The 17,335-nt window shown below is 51.4% G+C and overlaps 2 protein-coding genes across 2 annotated transcripts in view; both read right to left on the bottom strand.

Annotated features, from left to right (window-relative positions):
- Nucleotides 1-7,313: 7,313 nt before the first annotated feature.
- VCPKMT (valosin containing protein lysine methyltransferase) lies at nucleotides 7,314-13,794 on the bottom strand. Its single transcript, XM_041458513.1, has 7 exons — nucleotides 13,752-13,794; nucleotides 11,234-11,603; nucleotides 10,993-11,103; nucleotides 10,470-10,542; nucleotides 9,422-9,541; nucleotides 8,308-8,412; nucleotides 7,314-7,683 (listed from the first exon to the last, which is right to left on the bottom strand). Exons 1-7 carry the CDS (start codon nucleotides 13,792-13,794, stop codon nucleotides 7,669-7,671), a joined length of 837 nt encoding a protein of 278 aa, XP_041314447.1. The 3' UTR covers nucleotides 7,314-7,668.
- SOS2 (SOS Ras/Rho guanine nucleotide exchange factor 2) overlaps nucleotides 13,183-17,335 on the bottom strand; it is a 43,021-nt gene continuing 38,868 nt past the window's right edge. Inside the window, exons 19-22 of the mRNA XM_041458472.1 lie at nucleotides 16,867-17,128; nucleotides 16,524-16,565; nucleotides 15,569-15,678; nucleotides 13,183-14,942 (exon numbers count right to left, since the gene is read on the bottom strand). Coding sequence (XP_041314406.1) covers nucleotides 14,433-14,942; nucleotides 15,569-15,678; nucleotides 16,524-16,565; nucleotides 16,867-17,128 — 924 coding nt within the window. The 3' untranslated portion in view covers nucleotides 13,183-14,432. The remainder of the gene's footprint in view (nucleotides 14,943-15,568; nucleotides 15,679-16,523; nucleotides 16,566-16,866; nucleotides 17,129-17,335) is intronic.

Here is a 17,335-nt window from a genome sequence, read left to right as displayed (position 1 = left end):
ACCCCGAGGGCAGCTCCCGCCCCCGCCTGTAATTCCTCCCCTTCACCCTAATCCCCGGCCCTTCTGTCGCAGCGGCCAAATCCAATTAACCGCGCCAGGATCGGCTCCAACGGCGCTCAAAGGAAGCCGCGGGGTGGCAACGCTGGGGCTGGAGGAGCCATCCCTGCCTTGAGCGGGGTTTATTCCCTAAAAAAAGACCTGAGAGCAGGGAGTTGTGTCTGGCCAGAGTGAGGGAGGGGAGGTGGTCTGGGGTTCGTGGCCGTGGCTCTGCTGGGAGTGACTCTTTTTTCCCAGGTTCCCAGCTGGCTTGGTTGTGGTACCAGCTTCCAAGGCCCCACTCCAAACACCTCCGTGGGTCCCACTCAGCCTCCAAGACTTAATTTCCACTTGCTCAGGGTTTGCCATGAGCCTCTGAGCTCTGTTTCATGTCTGGCTGCAGAGGAAGATGCTCTAGTCCAAATCCAACCTGGCATGGAGGATGGCTGGGGATTGGAAGGATGTTCTCCAACCTGGCCACACTCCCAAAGGTCCCAAGTTTTTTTTCCCATGATCTTGTTTGCCAAGAAGAAAAAAAGACTCGTGGAGGTAGCACAAATTCAGGATGGTCCCAGTGAATCCCCACCAGAACCAGAGTGAAGAAAAAGAAAAAAACAAAGAAAAACCCAGCAGTTTGGATTTGCAGCTTTTGCCAGGCTGAACTCGCGCTGCAGTTGGGATGAGAAATCAGAGAATTTTGGGATGGTGAAGCTCCTGGGATAGAAAGGAGGAGGAGGGCAAGGAGACCTGGAGGGTGCACAGGCAACAGAACAGTGAGGAAGGGCTTTGGTGGGGGCACAGAGGATGTGCCAGGCAGATGCTGCTTTTCCAGGCACAGACTGGGTAAAAGGTGAATAAATGATGGCCGGCCCCAGGGGCTGCAGAAGGACCAGGCTGTGCCTTAAATGAGGTGGAGAAACACGTGGAAAGAGAGGCTGAGTCCCAGGGGACGAGGTCCAGCCGGCCAGGGGAGGCTGCGGGCGGCACACTGACCACTGGCAGCTGCTCCCAGACCTGAGCTAATGTTTAGCTTTGGACTTTGCCAAGTTGTCCAAGGGGCAAAGGAGGAGGAGGATGAGGGCAGGTGACCTGAGAGGGGCTAAGGGTGGCTGCAAGCTGGGCCAGTGCCCAGGGCTGTGACTCCTGCACGAGCTCCGGGTCAGAGGGAGCCACTTCTGGGTGTAGTTTCTGCTGGTTTGGTCCTGGTTCAGCAGGACATTCCCTGACAAGGCCTTGCTGAGCTCCTCCATTTAGCTCAGCTCTTCCTGATGCATTTTATTCCCATTGGGCTCCAGACAGCACTTGCAAGGGCTGCACTGATGGGACACTGTCATGGACAGGGCGAGGAGCCTGGTGGCACCACTGACAAGGCTGCAAACGTGTCCCCAGCACTGACCCAGGGCTGAGCATGTCCCATTGGCCTGGATAACCCACCCTGGCAGGTGCCTCATCTCTATTTAAACCCCCTCTCCTGGGATGTAATTAAGGACGTGTCTATTAATTGCTGTGGCACAGCAGCACGGATCGTCCCTGTCACCACCGGTGCTCCCTGGGCAGCTCCCACTGGACCATTGCCATGTGTCTCCTCTCCATCCCCACCACCTCAACCCTGCAGCATCCCAAACCTTCACATTTTGAGTTCTACCTTCCAGGCAATTTTGCACAGCAATATTCTCCAATCCCAGATTATTCTAATGACACCGTGGAAGAGCTAAAAATAGCAGCAAGGCATTTTTTATTGCCTCTCCCCCAGCAGCCGCTGTCGGGAGCGTGGGGACGGCACCGGCAGCCTCTGAGGTGTTTGCAGGGAGCGTTTGGAGAGTATCACACCTCCCCTTTCCCTTCCCAGCCCTGGATCTTTAAATATCTGGCCCAAATCCACACAAGCCTGTAGCTGCTTAACTCTTTCCTTGCTCTCCAATCCAAAGGAAATTGGGCACCTGGATGGGATGGAGGCCATGGGGTGGTGGGTGCAAAACACTCCCGAGTGTGCCAGACCTGCAGGAGTGACTCAGCCGTGGTGTGGGTGGTGGGATCCTCCTGGCTTCCCTGGGGACCTCCTGGCTCCAGTGGGAGCCTTCCAGCTCCTGTGGGATTCACAGAGCCCACCTGTTCCATCCCACTTCACTTGCTCTCCTGCCAGGGCTCTTGGATGTCTCAGGGTCCTGCATGTGCCAGAAAATGCTGTGGGAAGCATCCAAATCCATGCTGCTCTCCCTAAAATGAGCATTCCAAAATTGATGTACTCACCCAAAAATGGTGCATTCCCCAAAAAAGTGCTGCCCTGCCCCCAAACCAGCCATGCTGGATTTAGCACCTGAAGATGCTTGGCAGGGTGAAGCAGCAGCCTTGGGGCAGCTGTTCCAGGTTATTTCTGTTTGGTTTTTTTTATTATTTAAGGCATCCTATGGGATCCTGGACTCAGCAAGGGTGGCTGGAGTTTGGGAATCCACAGGAATCGTGGACAACATTCCTCCACACAGCCCTGCCAGCCCTCAGAGCCCACCACGCATCAGCTGGGCTGGGCAGGGGGAGCAAAACCCACAGAAACTGTCACCAACTTCATCCACAGCTTCAGAGCGGATCCCCAGAGCCTGCACTGGGAATGGCTCCGTGCACCACTCTGTTCACGGCAACCAGTGCTGGCATGAGGGCACGGATGTGTGTGGAGAGGCAGGGAGCAGCCAGGGAGACATCCAGCCCCGGCACGGGCACAGCGGCACTGTTTGCCCTCTAGGGATGCAGAGAGCCAAACCGGAGGGGTTTGGACGCAGGGATCCAAACCATGGGAGAGCCCTGCTCCGAGGGTGTCAGGCCAGGATTGCGCTGAGGCGGAGCTGGAGGCGGGATGGGCAGATCGGGAGGAGAAGCGGCGGATCGCTGCCCCCCAGGGGGACAGAAACGCCGTGAGCCGGTGGCTGCCACGCGCCAGGGATTGCACTGGAGCGGAGCAGACACGGATGAGTCAGAGGATTCGGGCACAATGGGAAGCGCGGGCTCAGCACGGCCGGGGACACGCAGGGACAGGGACATGCCGGGATGGGGCATCAAGGCTGCCACAGGGCTGCATCACCCTGAGCAAACACTCCTCCAGAGGGAAAAACGTGGCTTTTCCCCGCCTGGTCGCAGGGAGAGGAAGGAAGTGGGTGAACTCATGGCAGCGTGCACCGAGAGGGCTCTGCCACGCGTCCTCCCCGTCCTGCTGGCAGCTGGACACGGGGCTGTCCTGCACTTCCACGGGCGCTGGCAGGGTACCAGGGACCACAGCCCAGCCCGGCTGCTCCCCCAGGGCACCCCCACTTCCCTCCTGCCCACTGCTGCCTTCTCACTTCCACAGCCTTTCCTGTTTTATAGATTCCCTTATTTTATAAACCCAAAAAAGCAAATCAACGAGTACAAGAGGATTAAGAAACAGCCACACCAAAGCAGGAGCCCTGTTTCACCTCCTGATCCGAGTCACCCCAATAAGCCCTTGGCTGCTCTCACATTCCTCAGGGGAGCTGGTGAGGGCAGGAGTAACAGGCACAGGATAATTACAGGGCTGAAGATGGAGGTGCTGCCTGGGCACGAGGTCCCAAAGCTCTCAGGGATGGGAGAAACCTTCAATGGCAAACTTGGGCTGGACCCAGACAACCATTCCACAGGGGAATTTGGGAAACATCCTCCAAAAATGTCTCCACAGGCCAAAACAGTTTGACAGAATTTCAGCCACCGCTTTCTCTGCTCTTTGTCATCTTTCTTCCACTTAACACAGGGTGTGTGCTGGGAGAAGCTGATCCTCAGAAGAAGACACTAAACTTGGACGCAACCGTGTGCCACCATCACCCTGGAGGTCCTGGTCACTCCCTGGGGCTCAGGCTCAGGGCTGGAAACCTCAGCTCTGGCTGCCCACGGGTGCAGGAACAGGAGCTCCTGGGCCCCTGTGCTGCACAAACCTCATGGTTTGCATGGCCTCAGAAAAGAAACTTTCTTTTTTGTGTTTCAGGATGTGAAAGGAGACCACAAGACTGCGGTGCCACGGCTTCCCCACCCCGGGATGACAGGACACTGCACCAGCAGCAAGCAGATCAAACTGACACCATTTCAGGAGAGGAAGGCTGGGATCCCTCTCCTGGAATCCCACAAGCCCTACAGGCACTCGGGGGGCAGTGCTGGGCCACGGAGTCACCTCCACACCACCACTGTCACCAAGGAGTGTTCCCATCCCCCACGTGGGGCTGCCAAAACACGTGGAGTGTGAAATCATGAAATTCCTGAATGGTTTGGGGTGGAAGGGACCTCAAAGCTCATGTTGTTCCACTCCCTGACATGGCAGGGACAACTTCCACTACCCCAGGTTGATCCAAGCCCTGTCCAACCTGACCTTGGACACCTCCAGAGATCCAGGGACAGCCACAGCTGCTCTGGGCACCCTGTGCCAGGGCCTCACCACCCTCACAGCCAAAAATGTCTCTCTAATATCCAGTCTAACCCTGGCCTCTGGCAGTGGGAAGCAATTCCTCCTGGTCCAAGCCCTCCATGCACTGCCCACCTCCCAGGGCCCCATGAGGTGGGGGGCAGGTGCAGCAGGGATGAGAGAGCCCCTGGATGTGACCACTTGTCACTGAGCTGCTGAGTGATTGTCACCCTGCTGCACGCTCCTTGGCTGGGGCTCAGGAAGTGGCACAACAACAGCAGCAGCCACACAATCAGCCCTAGACACCGTTTAACGGACCGGGAGCCCACTGCAGCTGGGGGGAGCGAGAGCAGATCCACAGGAACAAAAACCCTCTTCCTTAATGCTGCAGGCAAGAAGTGCCATTTTTTAAGAGGAGAATCCATTTGTCCAGGACTACATGCCATGGAAAACGATTACACAGCTGGGGAGAACATTTTCCCAAGCAAAGCCACCAGCCCTGAGGGATGTGTGGGAGCATGTCCTGGCCTCACACAGTCCCAGGGGCTCTGCAGCAGCACCAGGAATCACTCATGGATGGCCAGATCTGGACACCAGCACTCCTCCTGGCAGCTACCCTGCATCTCCTGCTTGTCCTAGAAAAGGGAAAAATATCCCTGACACCATGACAAGAAGGCATCAGTGACTGACGTGGCTGGTGCTGAGCTGGCATTGCACACTGCTCCCTCCTGGACCGTGTGCCCTCGATCCAAGTGGAGCTGGAACAACTCCACTGGCTGCCACAGCCAGGAGTGAGCAGCCCTGGAGAGGCACCACAGGATGGTGGCACTGCCACTGCTGTCACCAGAGGGACAGAGCAGGGCAGAGCACCCTCCAGGGCTGTGGAGCCAGCACAGGAGCACCACGGCTCTCCCAGGAAAATCACGCGTGACCTCGCACCTCAGCCCACGCAGTTTCCCATGGCTTGGGCTGGTGTTGAAACCATGCCAGAAAATTATCCACAATTTAAGCATGACTTTAGGCAAACTCCTCAAACTCCCAAATGTCTCTGCCTGTGACACTAAACCAGCTCCCACAGCAGCAGCACAGGGAGGTTTCTGCTCTCTTGTGAGGACACAACCAATCTCAGCAAGGTGAGGCACAGGGCGGGTACCCAGCTGGGATGTGATGGATTTGGTGCTGCTGGTTCCCACCACAGCCAGCCTGGAGGCAGAGCCCAGGGTGAGCTCTCTCACATGGAGAACTGAGACAGATTTGGGCTGGCATGGCAGGAGGAACTGCCAGGGATACGAGTTCTCCAGAACACCTGCTATGCCCCAGAGGCTGGGCAGAGCCTGACTCTGTTACAGCCAGACTTCTCCAAAGAGCCTGTGTTTAAGGGAGGAGGCACCAAAACACTCTCTCTCCAAGGAATCAGGACAAGTCCAACTGGGACAAACAGGACAGGTGAGAGAACAGAGAGGCTGGCAAAGAGGCAGGATCACCACCTCCCTCGCGAGAGAACAGAGAGGATGGCAAGAGGCAGGATCACCACCTCCCTCGCATCCCATTTCCCATGAGGGCTCCACACCCTCTCCTAGGTTCAGAGGAGGCAGCCACCAGCCTCTCCAGACACAGTGGAGCTGAGCCCCAGTTGGATCTCATCCCCTTTCCCAAAGCCCTTTTCTCCCCAAAAAGCAGCCGTTTCACGTGGTGGCTCTGGGGACAGGGGCCCCGCCCTGCTGCCCTGGTTAGCAGCAGTTTCCTCTCGCAGCTGCAGAGCAGCAGCAGCAGCTGGGTTTTACATCCCCTCGCCGGGTGCAGCCGGTGACAGGAGGTGACGCAGGGCGTGACACGACCCAGCCCCCTCCCACGAGGTCCCTGTCACTCAGGGACAGTCACAACCTGGGTGACGCAAGCCCAAAGCTGAGGGCACAGCAGAGCAGCAGCAGAGCAGGGAAGAAAAAGCACAACTTCTTCCCTTTTTCTTCTGAAGAAGGGATCTGAGCCCTGTGCAAAAGGAAGTGCTGATACCACATATCCTGTAGATAAAACAGTTATTCCATCAGCTCCAAACCCTTGGGAAAGGCTACTCCCCTCTGCATCTCCCTCACCACCAAGCAGGGTGCCAGAGTGTCCCAGTGTGACACCATCCCTTTGTGCTCTGGGACATCATCCCCACCACTGCTGGGATTTGGGGATCTTTTCCTCATTTTTCTGGAATAAGAGCTTCCACTTGGGAAGCCACATTGGTGTAAACATTCCAGTAAATCCCTTCCTGCAGGCCACTGGGTAATTAAGGAGCGCTTTTCATAACAAGGTAACAAATAACACGTGTGGTTTGACAAATTAGGTTCTCGCGCTCGCTAATCATCGCCGCCGCGCTTGGCAAGCCAGGACAGCGTTTTAGGATGTGGGAACTTTGCAAGGAATTCTCTTACTGGAGATAAAGGGAGCCTGAACTCAGGGCAGGTGCACGAAACTCCTGGGAGCCTGCAAACAAAGCTCTTCCCAATCCAGCAGTGTCTTAGAGAAAACTCAGCCACAGTAACTCATGCCTCTGTCACAGACCCAACTTCCACAGCTGCTTCCACCACAGAAAAGTGAGAATTCCTGCAAAATTCCTTCTCTAAGCCACCACTGAGCTCCAAGAGGCAGAAACACCAACAGCCACAAGGAACCTGCTCACCAGAATAACCTGAAGGTGTCAAACTTGAACACTGCAGATCTTTGCACCAGAAAAGCACAGGTGAAAACAGAAGGCAGAACGATTTTGCACAGGCACATTTTATCTGCGCAGGAACCACCACCACAACAGCCCCAGCTCCTGCAACGAGCCTCCCAGGAGGGAATGACACAGGAAGCACAGGATGAATGAGCAACCCACCATGCGAAACCCAACTCCCGTGCCAAAGTTTTATTGACAGGCCGCTCGAGCCGCTCCCAGCCTTCCCCTCCCGGCGGTTTCAGCGCGGTTTCCTCGGTGAGCGCTCGGCAGCGCCGCTCCCGCAGCAGCCGGCCCCGCGCCGTCGGGGCCGCTCCGGCTCCATTGCCCGCCTCCCCGGGCCGCAGACGCGGCCAGCCCACAGCTGTCCGGCCGGAAGGCGCTGTCAGACACCTCGGCTGCCGAGCCGGCCAGCCAGAAGCTGCTCGGTGCAGATGAGTCACAAGCACACCGCAGACAGTCCCTCTGTGGTGTTATCCCATCCCCGCTTGTCCAGAGCTCTGCCAGGGGACAGATCCTGTGCTCAAAGATCTCACGATGGGAAATTCTGTCAAGAGATTTTCACAAAGATGACAGATTTTTAAGCGGCCTGGTTTCGTTCAAGAGCTGAGCCTGCATGTTGTGTCAGCATAATATGCAAAGTATTTTCTTCACGCTTCATCAGTTAACCCCAAAATGATCAAAGCAGTCCTGGCAGCTGCTGAGTATCACATCTAGAGCCTGGTTTTGGGGAGAGGGTGGCACAGCAGAGCCCACGGTGCCAAAAACAGCACCAGGCATTTTATTTTTATTACTTTGGTGCCTCTAAACTCCAGTTTGGAGATCCCACCCCACCAGTGCATGGAAGCAGAAGTGTGAAGGTCAAAGGTAGCGCTGAAGAGGAAGGCTGGCACCTGGAGCACCAGGTTTGGGAACAAAACAGCTCCTTTGTACAGCAGGGCTGTGGTTCCACAGGGTCCCAAACTCCACAGTCAGTCTGGAGCTCCACCCCTGGAGTGCTCACGCTGTGCCAAGGAAACAGCAGCTCTGGGAATTCCGGGCAGCAGTTGCTGTGCTGGTGCCATGAACCATTCCAGTGGAAGGTGTCCCTGCCCATGGCAGGGGGTGGAATGAGATGAGCTTTAAAGTCCCTTCCCAACAACCCAAAGCATCCTGGATTCTGTGCACCTACCGTCTGCTTCCTGTGGATGCTCACGATGTGGATGTCCTCGCTCCGATACTCCTCGTCGTGCCTATCCAGGGGAATTCTCTCCAGCTCAAAGTCCCTCTGAAGCAGCTGTTCCACGAAGAACAGTTCCACAACCATTCCAGACATGCAGCACTTCACGCTCATTTAAACTGAGTGTGGTGGGCTCAGTGCTGGCCAATCACCAGTGCACTCACTAGGATCCTAGGAACCAGGACACTGCTCCAGCACTAACCTAAAGCTACAGACTCCCAGGAAAATCTATTTAAACTTGTGGTAAAACACTCCTGGAGGGATTTAAAAGACGTGTGGATGTGGCACTTGGGGATGTGGCTTAGTGGTGGCCTTGGCACTGCTTGGGGATGGTTGAATTTGATGATCTCAGAGGACTTTTCCAGCCTAAATTATTCTGTGAATCCATAATTTTGCTTCAATCCCTAAAATGCTATGCCAAACCACAGCACCTGTCTGCCAACCCTCTCAACTGGTTGGAAAAGGAGAGAAAAAAACCAGTCTAAAATCCCCCAGCATCAGCTCTGGGCTGTGCTCAGATTGCCTGGGCTGAACCTGGCCAACAAGGAAATAAATCACAAAAAAACCACAGAAATCAGCCAGAAACACCAATACCTGTTGAGTTTATTGTGGGAGCAGCACCTCAGCAGAGCTGAGCACAGCCCTGCTCACTGCCAAGGCCCCACAAGAGTGTGAGGCACTAATTACCAAACAGGTACTTTGATTAACACCTACCAACCCCCTGGAATTCTCACCCTTTCCCATTTTTTGCAATATTATAATTATTATATATAATCCTGCACAAGATCTGCTTCTCAGCAGCCACCTCAGGTGCAGAGTTAAAACTGCACTGACCATCATCCCCCCACAGCTGTTCCCTGTGTTGCTTTTCCTCACCTGCACACAAAGTACAGCTGGAACATTCAATTAAAACACTTATTAATGGGCTCTCATTAGAGAGAAGGATTTTTTTCAGAAGCACCTCCATCACTCAGGAAAGAGTTTTGAGTTCCTGAGCAAAACTTTGTATTTTCCCTCTGCTTTCAATGGAACAGCCTAAAAGAAAATATGCTTCAAACTCACTTACTTCAAAGTATTTTCTCTCAATTTCAGGGTTCTTCCCCACAGTCCTCTGTTCATAGCAGCACAGGACACAAGTGTCAGGGCCTGTCAGGTCCTTCAGGGTCTTCAGCAAGGGCTCCAAGGACTGCCCAAAAAAGGTTAAACATTTCCCACGTGGATTTCAAGTTCATTTCACTCTAGCTAAAGTCCTCACCCAAGAGAGAACCTCCCAGTTTCACTTTTCAGGGAGTTATTTTTAGTGCTTTAACTGGGACAAGAAGAATATGGGGAAAAAGCTGGGAAGCAGAGGAGAAAAGGGGACTCACAGGAGAAGAATTTCCCAGAGTGACCAAGAAAACTGAACTGGAATCCAAGCCAGAAACATCCCACATTGCTGAGTGGGCATTTCCTGGAGGCACACAGCAATGAGTATTCCTCAGTGTGTTTAAAAAATGAGAGTGCTCTCAATTATTCCTGGAGGATGGCTCAGATCCAGACCACAATGAAGGGAAATGGGACCAAGAGGCAGGGACACAATGCCAGGGGCTGGTAAAGCCATTGGAAGGGCACTGGGACATGGGGTTTGTCAGGTTATTTCCCTTTTCCTGCAGCTTTCCTCAGCTCTCTGTGCACATCCTACAAGCTCCAGCTGAGGACACGAGGCAGACTACAACAACCACTGAGCTGTGGCAGGATTTCTTCTCTTGCCTTCCCAAGGAAAGAGTGAGGAGAACCCAAACAGCAGAGGTAGCACTCTTAAATTTCATTCACCAATGATTTCAACAGTTCACATTTCGCTTCACCCCTCCCAATGTTAAAAAAAAAAAGGGGGGGGGAAGGTACAAATATTCAATTTGGGATTTTTAACATAAAAATAGTCTCTGGTTTTATGTCAAATGGCCTTATATCTATCAAAAAATGCCTTTTCCAGTTTTGTTCTACATATTCATATAAACCACAGGGACCATGACACGAGCACAATATTTATCTGAACACTTCTCACACTAAACACACTGATCCCACCCCCTTCCCAAGAAACCTTTCTGCAGGGGTTTAGCAAAGTCCTCATTTACCTCCTCATAGTAAATGCAATCAGCCATGAGTATATAATCGGGGGGAGGCTGAAATTCCGTTACATCTTCACCCCTAAAAAGAACAAACAAGGGAAAAACCAACAAAACATGAAAACAAGTTTTAGTAATAACACATACTGAAGGACTGAGCACGAAGTTAACTACTGTGTTTTCACATTAAGTTTCCCTCTCACAGCGGTGTTTTGAAGTTATTCAGCAATTTAAGATGCCAGTGCAGAATCACAGAATTTCAAACTGGTTTGGGTGGGAAGGGAACTTAAATCCCATCCCATTCCTCCCCCTGCCATGGCAGGGACACCTCCCACTGTCCCAGGCTGCTCCAAGCCCTGTCCAACCTGGCCTGGGACACTTCCAGGGACAGCCACAGCTGCCCTGGGCACTTGTGCCAGGACCTTCCCAGCCAGGAATTCCCAGTATCCCATCTAAACCGACTCTTTTTCAACCTGAACCCAGAATCCCCGTTAAAGCTGAACAGAGACATTAAATAAAGGCTCATACAAACCATTTCAGTACCTTGGCTCGGACGGACCCTGTGACCAGGTGCTTGTTATTCTCAATATTAACCATCAACAGCTCCTGCAGCTCCGCCAGGTCTGTGACCGTCACGTTCGCCCTGCAACACACACGCGTGGTTAGGGAGCAACGCGATGGCAGGGGACACTCCGCACAGGACAGAAAATAGGGTTTAAAGGAATCGAAAGGGTGTGAGGGAGAAGACAGCGCCGGGCAGGGAATCCGCTCACCCCAGCGTGGCTGCCATGATGCCGACGGCGCCGGTGCCCGCGCCCAGCTCCAGGACGTGGCGGCGGGCGAGAGGACAAGCGCCGGTCTCCAGGAACTTGGCGAGCACCAGCGCGGCGTCCCACACCACACAGCCCACGCCGCCGGCCGCCCGCTGCTCCAGCCGCAGCGCCGGCCCGGCCCGCCGCTCCAGCTCCCTCACGAAGCCCGCCATGGCCGCGGCTCTGAGGCGGCGCGGCCCCGCCCCGGCAGGAAATGGCGGGCGGGCCGTGAGGGGACGGCGCTGCCCGCCCGCTCCGGGCGGCGGGAGAGGCTGGGATTCGTGGGCACGGAGGTTTTTCCAGCCGGAATGATTGCAGGATTTCGGCAGGCCTGTCCAGCCGGAATGGTTCCAGGATTCCGGCAGCCCTGTCCAGCCGGAATTGATTCCAGGCAGCCACGGCCGTGAGGGAGCGCGGAGCCCTCAGCAGCCGCTCCCTCATCCCTCCTGAAGGTTTTGTTACAAACCGCCCTCACGCAACCTGACAAAGGTCTTACAAACCTACAAAAAAGGTCTTAATAAACTTAGAAAAAAGTTTTAATAGACCTACAAAAGTCGTAGTAAGTCTACAAAAAAGGTCTTAATAAACGTACAAAAAGGCTTTAATAAACTTCAAAAAGGTCCTAATAAATGTACAAAAAGGTCTTAGTAAACCTACAAAAAGGTTAATAAACCTATGAAAAAGGTCTTAATAAACCTATGAAAAAAGTTTTAATAAACCCACAGAAAAGGACTTAGCTTGCAAAAAGGTCTTTACAAACCTACAAAAAGGTTTTAATAAACTCACAAAAAAGATTTTAATCAAGCAACTGAACATGAGTTGATTCTGCGTTGACATCTTTAAATGCAAACGTTTTAGATTTTTTTTCCCCCCCTTGGATATGTGGAATAAAGTTTTTTTATTACTTTATTTCTTCATTCCTTTTAGAGCAATGGGAGGCCTCTTGGTGGTCGGCAGATTCCCCTTGGGAAGAAGTTTTCTGAGGGAATTGCCTTTTCCCACATGAACCAACTTCAAATGTCACATTTTTCCACTCCAGCAGTTTTTTTGTTGTTCTTTTTACCTACCCCTCTAATTATGAAGTAACTGAAATGTTATTTATTGCTCTCTTGAACCATGCTGGTGGGAATCTCACTGCCTTTGACCACTTTCCATGGCCATATTATGATATATTTTACTGTGGAATATTCAAAATGGTTCTGGCATAAGCACTTGTACAGGAAGGCATAAAGCTGACATCTGTATATTCTAAAATGTGGGAGAGAATTTTTTCCTCTTCATCAACACACAAAAAGTTTGAAAAAATATTATTCCTTGTTTAGCAATAGCTGCTGGTGGGGACTTCAAAAGAGTTAATGCAAAGAATCTAATAAAGAATTCCACTTTTCCAAGTCATCCTCCATTTCCTACCTGCACTCCCAGTCCGTGCATCTCAAATTTGGGACTTCTTGAACCTTATTTTAGCAAAATGAAGCAGTTCTCCTATAAAAAGCGTGAATGGATTCCAACCCTCTCTTCTTCCTCAAGGAAGGAGCACGGAGGGGACAGGCAGTAAAAGTGTTCAGGAGACAGATGGAAAAAAACATTTTCCCAGGAGAAAAACGGGGGGTTCTTGGTATGATCCTGTACAGGGCCAGGAGTTGGACTCCTGATGGATCCCTTCCAACTCAGGGGATTTCTAATTAACATCCCTCTTCAGTCATATCTCCTTTCCAAAAAGGAGAATTTTCCAAATGGAATGCCCAGGACAATGGGAGCAGCTTAGGCAGCCTGATGAGAGGCTGGAGTGTGATTTGGAAGCTGGGATGAGCCAAAGTGAGACCAGCAGCATGGAAAATTGGGCCATTTTGTCTTGTCAAAAATGCAATTCCCAACCTTGTCCTTGCAAGGAACACGCACTGCTCAAGCTCTTAAAAATTAAGACTGGGGTGATTTATTAATCTTGTTAAGAACTCTGATACAAAGCACAGTAAAAGGCCACAAACCAGTAAATAAAATGTGGCTTGTGAAGGCCACTTTATAAATGCTGCTACAGAACTACCAGTAAAACAGACTCACTCTCACACCAGTTCAAACACGGGCGTTCGACTGGCAAAGAAAAGTTCCATTCACTTATCAGTTTAAAAAGTTTAATAAAGCTTTAAGTGTTTGCTGGTTTAAATGCTACCAATTTCCAAAGTGGATTCACGAGTTAAGTGTAGCTCTAAAGGAAGTTATTAGGTCTGGAAGGCAGGACTGCTCCCAAGCCAGAGGAAACGCTGCTGGCCGGATCCAATCCCAGGAGTAGCAGACTGTGTTATAGGCCTCGAAGTCAACTTCAATTTATACATGTCATTAGCATATCTGTAAATATACAATATAAACAATTGTACAGGCGCATAGCTTTGTTCTCCACAACAGCAGACAAACTCTTTAGCTTAAGACACCTTCGCCTACCAAAACAAAAAAGGCACATCTGAACAGGATGCACGTGAAGTACTCGGGATCCTCCCCGATATCCGAGACGGATACTCCTCCTTCATCCTTTCTCCAAAGAACCAAGACCAAAGGAATATTTTGGTATTTAGATTTCAACCTATTTTTTTCTTTGTCTTCAGCAGCAAATCAATGGCAATTAAGACATGGCATGAGAATATTCCAGAACAGGAGCTGTCACTCAGGAACCTCAAGGCAAGTGGTCAGAGGTTTCAAATCTGTGACGCTCTGTATCCTCGTGTTGCTTGATCATCCCATTGCTGGGTTTCCTTAATTAAAAAAAAAGGCCACTAGTGCTCAAATTTGAAAGAAAAATTCCACAGACGCACCTTTTTTTGGCTCAGTGCAATTAAATGATGTCAGTTTAAATTCACTTAGTGTAGTTTACAGTGCAAAAGGTCTATTTTGTGTCCTGGCAGAACGGTCGGCACTGAGGATGTGAACCAAGGCAATGCTGCTGCTCACCTGAGGGTAATGCTGTCCAACCACACAGGCTGGAATGTGTGTAGTCTGAATTATTTCCAATTTAAACCTTTTTTTTTTGATCAGCAGCACATTAAGAGCATAATTTGTGAAAATACTAAAATACACTGCCTTTTTTTTTTTTTTTTGAATAAATTAAAAAAAAAAAAAAAGAGGAACTTTACAAACAGTATTCCAGTGTCAATGACTACTATGGCTAAGGTCATTGAGGAGTTTCTGCATTTTCTAGCAAAGACAGTCTGTGCAAAGGAGGGTGGGAGAGCTCCCTTTTGTAAGTCTTTGGTGGCAGTTTTGGTAGCTGGGGGCTGGAGTTGTGCCGGGGCGGCACGGGGGGCACGGGCGGCTGTGCCAGGTTGTTGTGGCTGGCGCTGAGGACGCAGCAGCGGCGCAGCACCCGCGGGGAAGGGGTGCTGGGAGGGGTGCCCGGAGAGCTGGGGCCGGAGCCGGCCTCCCGCAGCCACTCGGGGTCCCGGGGGAAGCGTCCCAGCGGCGGCGGCTGCAGGCTCAGCGGGCAGTTGATGAAGTGCTCGGGCGGCCGGAGCGGCACCGGCGGCGGGGTGTCGGGGACAGGGTCCCGGGGGGGCGGAGGAGGAGGGCTGTGCAAGGGCTGCTCCAGGGGGGCGGTGTAAGCAGGAACGCGAGGTTGGATCTTTGGAGGCGGCGGCTGCCGAGGTGGGATTGCTGGAGGATCGTCATCCGACTTGGAATTTCCCTGAGGTGTCGAGGAGAAAAGGGAGGTGTAAGAAATGGAGAGCACGGAATCCCAGAATGGTTTGGGTGGGAAGGGAACTTAAATCCCATCCCATTCCTCCCCCTGCCATGGGCAGGGACACCTCCCACTGTCCCAGGCTGCTGCAAGCCCTGTTCAACCTGGCCTTGGACACTGCCAGGGGCAGCCACAGCTTCTCCAGACATGCTGTGCCAGGGCCTCCCCTCCCTCCCAGCCAGGAATTCCCAATTCCCAGCATCCCATCTAAACCTACTCTCTTTCAGTTCAAAGCCATTTCCCGTGTCCAAATGTTTGGATAAAGAGCAGTCTTCATTCAGATGAGGAATTCTCCTGACCTCTGCTAGTGGTGCTGTCAGAAGCACAGCAGCTGTACCCTTGATGGGAATGTGAACATTTTGTTCCTGAAATTGCTAGCAGGGTTTGGACACTGGGAATCCAAAACTTAAAAACAGGAAACTGGAGCTCTGCATCTCAAAGTCTTTTAGACTGACAGAGCCCTGTTTGGATAAATGGTCGAACTTGACAATCTTCAAGGTCTTTTCCAAGAGAAATGATTCTAGATATTCCCCAATTTATCACCAAAGTTATTCAATCCAGGACAGCAATACCTTAGCATTGGAAGCATCCTGATCCATCTTTTTTCGTGGAGGAAGTGGAGGAGGGTTCTGAGGCTCATCAATCAGTTTAGGGAAGCTCCCCCAAGAGCTGAAGAAAGTCTCTGGAGAGGGAAAAGCAGATCTTTTACTCCTTGTGCAATATCTGAGGAACATATTCTGGAATATCAAGGCAAACTCAAAGCAACTCAAGTAAGGTCTTTGTGCTCCACAGCAACATGAACCAGTAACTGCCGCAGCATGAAATCCTTTAATTCACTGCTTTAATCAGATCTAGGCCTCACAAAGTGTTCTCCTATGTCCAGTATCAAAAAAAGGCATCAGCAGTCAGGAGGCAATGCTGAGAGACAGGAAAATAAATCCAGGGAACTCCAAGTGAGTTCTTACAGAGGGAGGAAAAAAAATCCTCAAATTAAGACATAACACAACCCCTGACTTGTATTGGTGATTTCTGTCACACCTTTGCTTTTCCTCTTAGGAAAAGCAGGCCTGTGCTCTCCAGCTGAAAATTAAATTAATAATATTTTAAAAAATGTACGTGGAATAAATAAAAAGAACAGCTGAAAACACAGGTGAATGCAGGATATCCCTTACAGGTGTGGTACAAAACGTATTTCTTCCTTCCCAGCAACAGAGCAGTTATATTCACCATGTGGAATTAGGAAATTATCAAGTTGTTTTATTTGTAGCTTTAGTCAAACAAAACAATCATCAAGGACATTCAAAATAGAAGGAAAATCATGTGAGAGCCTGGAGATAAAAACCCAACCCAGACTAAACCAGCAGTTTAAGTTTTAGGCTTTACATTCTTTACTGGACATCTGATCTAAAAGGAGCCCTTCTGAATGCAGCCCACATTCTCATCCCAGATCTCAGATTTTAATCCCCACCGAGCTCTCCTGAACCCAGGGAAGGCGGAGTTAAAATTTAACAGAGTTCCAACACTCACTCGACTGAGGCAAGTTCACAGGAGCGAAGATGCTGTTGTTACCTGGGAAATAAAAAAATCCATTAAACCATTTCCAGACAGAAGCACTGCACTGCAGCACAAAACAAATGCTGAAATAACCTGAGATCAGAAAAAAACCCCAAGTTTATCTACTGCAAACGTGAACGAGAATTTCCTGTTTAAGACCTTCCTGAACTGGAGAATTTAACTCACGCTGGGAATTAATTTCATCACTTCACATTTTGCAATTTATTTTTTTAAATCCTGGCACCCACCCCCAACACATGAGGGAAGCCTGAGGGACAGCACCAACCATTATTAACCCATAATAGTTCTTATTTACCGTAAGAACTGTTGAGGTCGATGTCTAAGAAGACGCTGAACTCCGAGGACGCGGACACGGGCGGCGTTGAGGGCGTGTTGGGGGAGGTCGGAGCCGAGGCCGCCGTCTCCTGCTCGGCCTCGGTGATCCTGCTGAAGCTGATCTTGCTGGGCTCCTTCTCCAGGGGCAGGGGGTGGCTCCTCAGCGTGCCCGACGTGGAGCCGTGCCTGCCCGTGTTGGGCCTAATCCCGGGGGATTTCAGGGGATACGTTGTTTTCCTGGGCTGCAGACAGGGGAGCTGTTAGCACTGCAAGGTTCCACACTGCAACGTTCCCAACAACGCAACGTTCCATAATGCAACACGGTCCCAACAGTGCAACATTCCCAACACTGCAGCATTCCACACTGCAACATTCCCAACAATGCAACATGGTCCCAACACTGCAATGTTCCCAACACTGCAACATTCCCAACAATGCAACATTCCATA

This window comes from Pyrgilauda ruficollis, unplaced genomic scaffold, assembly GCF_017590135.1.
Source record: "Pyrgilauda ruficollis isolate IOZ18807 unplaced genomic scaffold, ASM1759013v1 scaffold129, whole genome shotgun sequence".
NCBI lineage: Eukaryota > Metazoa > Chordata > Aves > Passeriformes > Passeridae > Pyrgilauda > Pyrgilauda ruficollis.
This window is presented reverse-complemented; position numbering and strand designations above follow the sequence as displayed.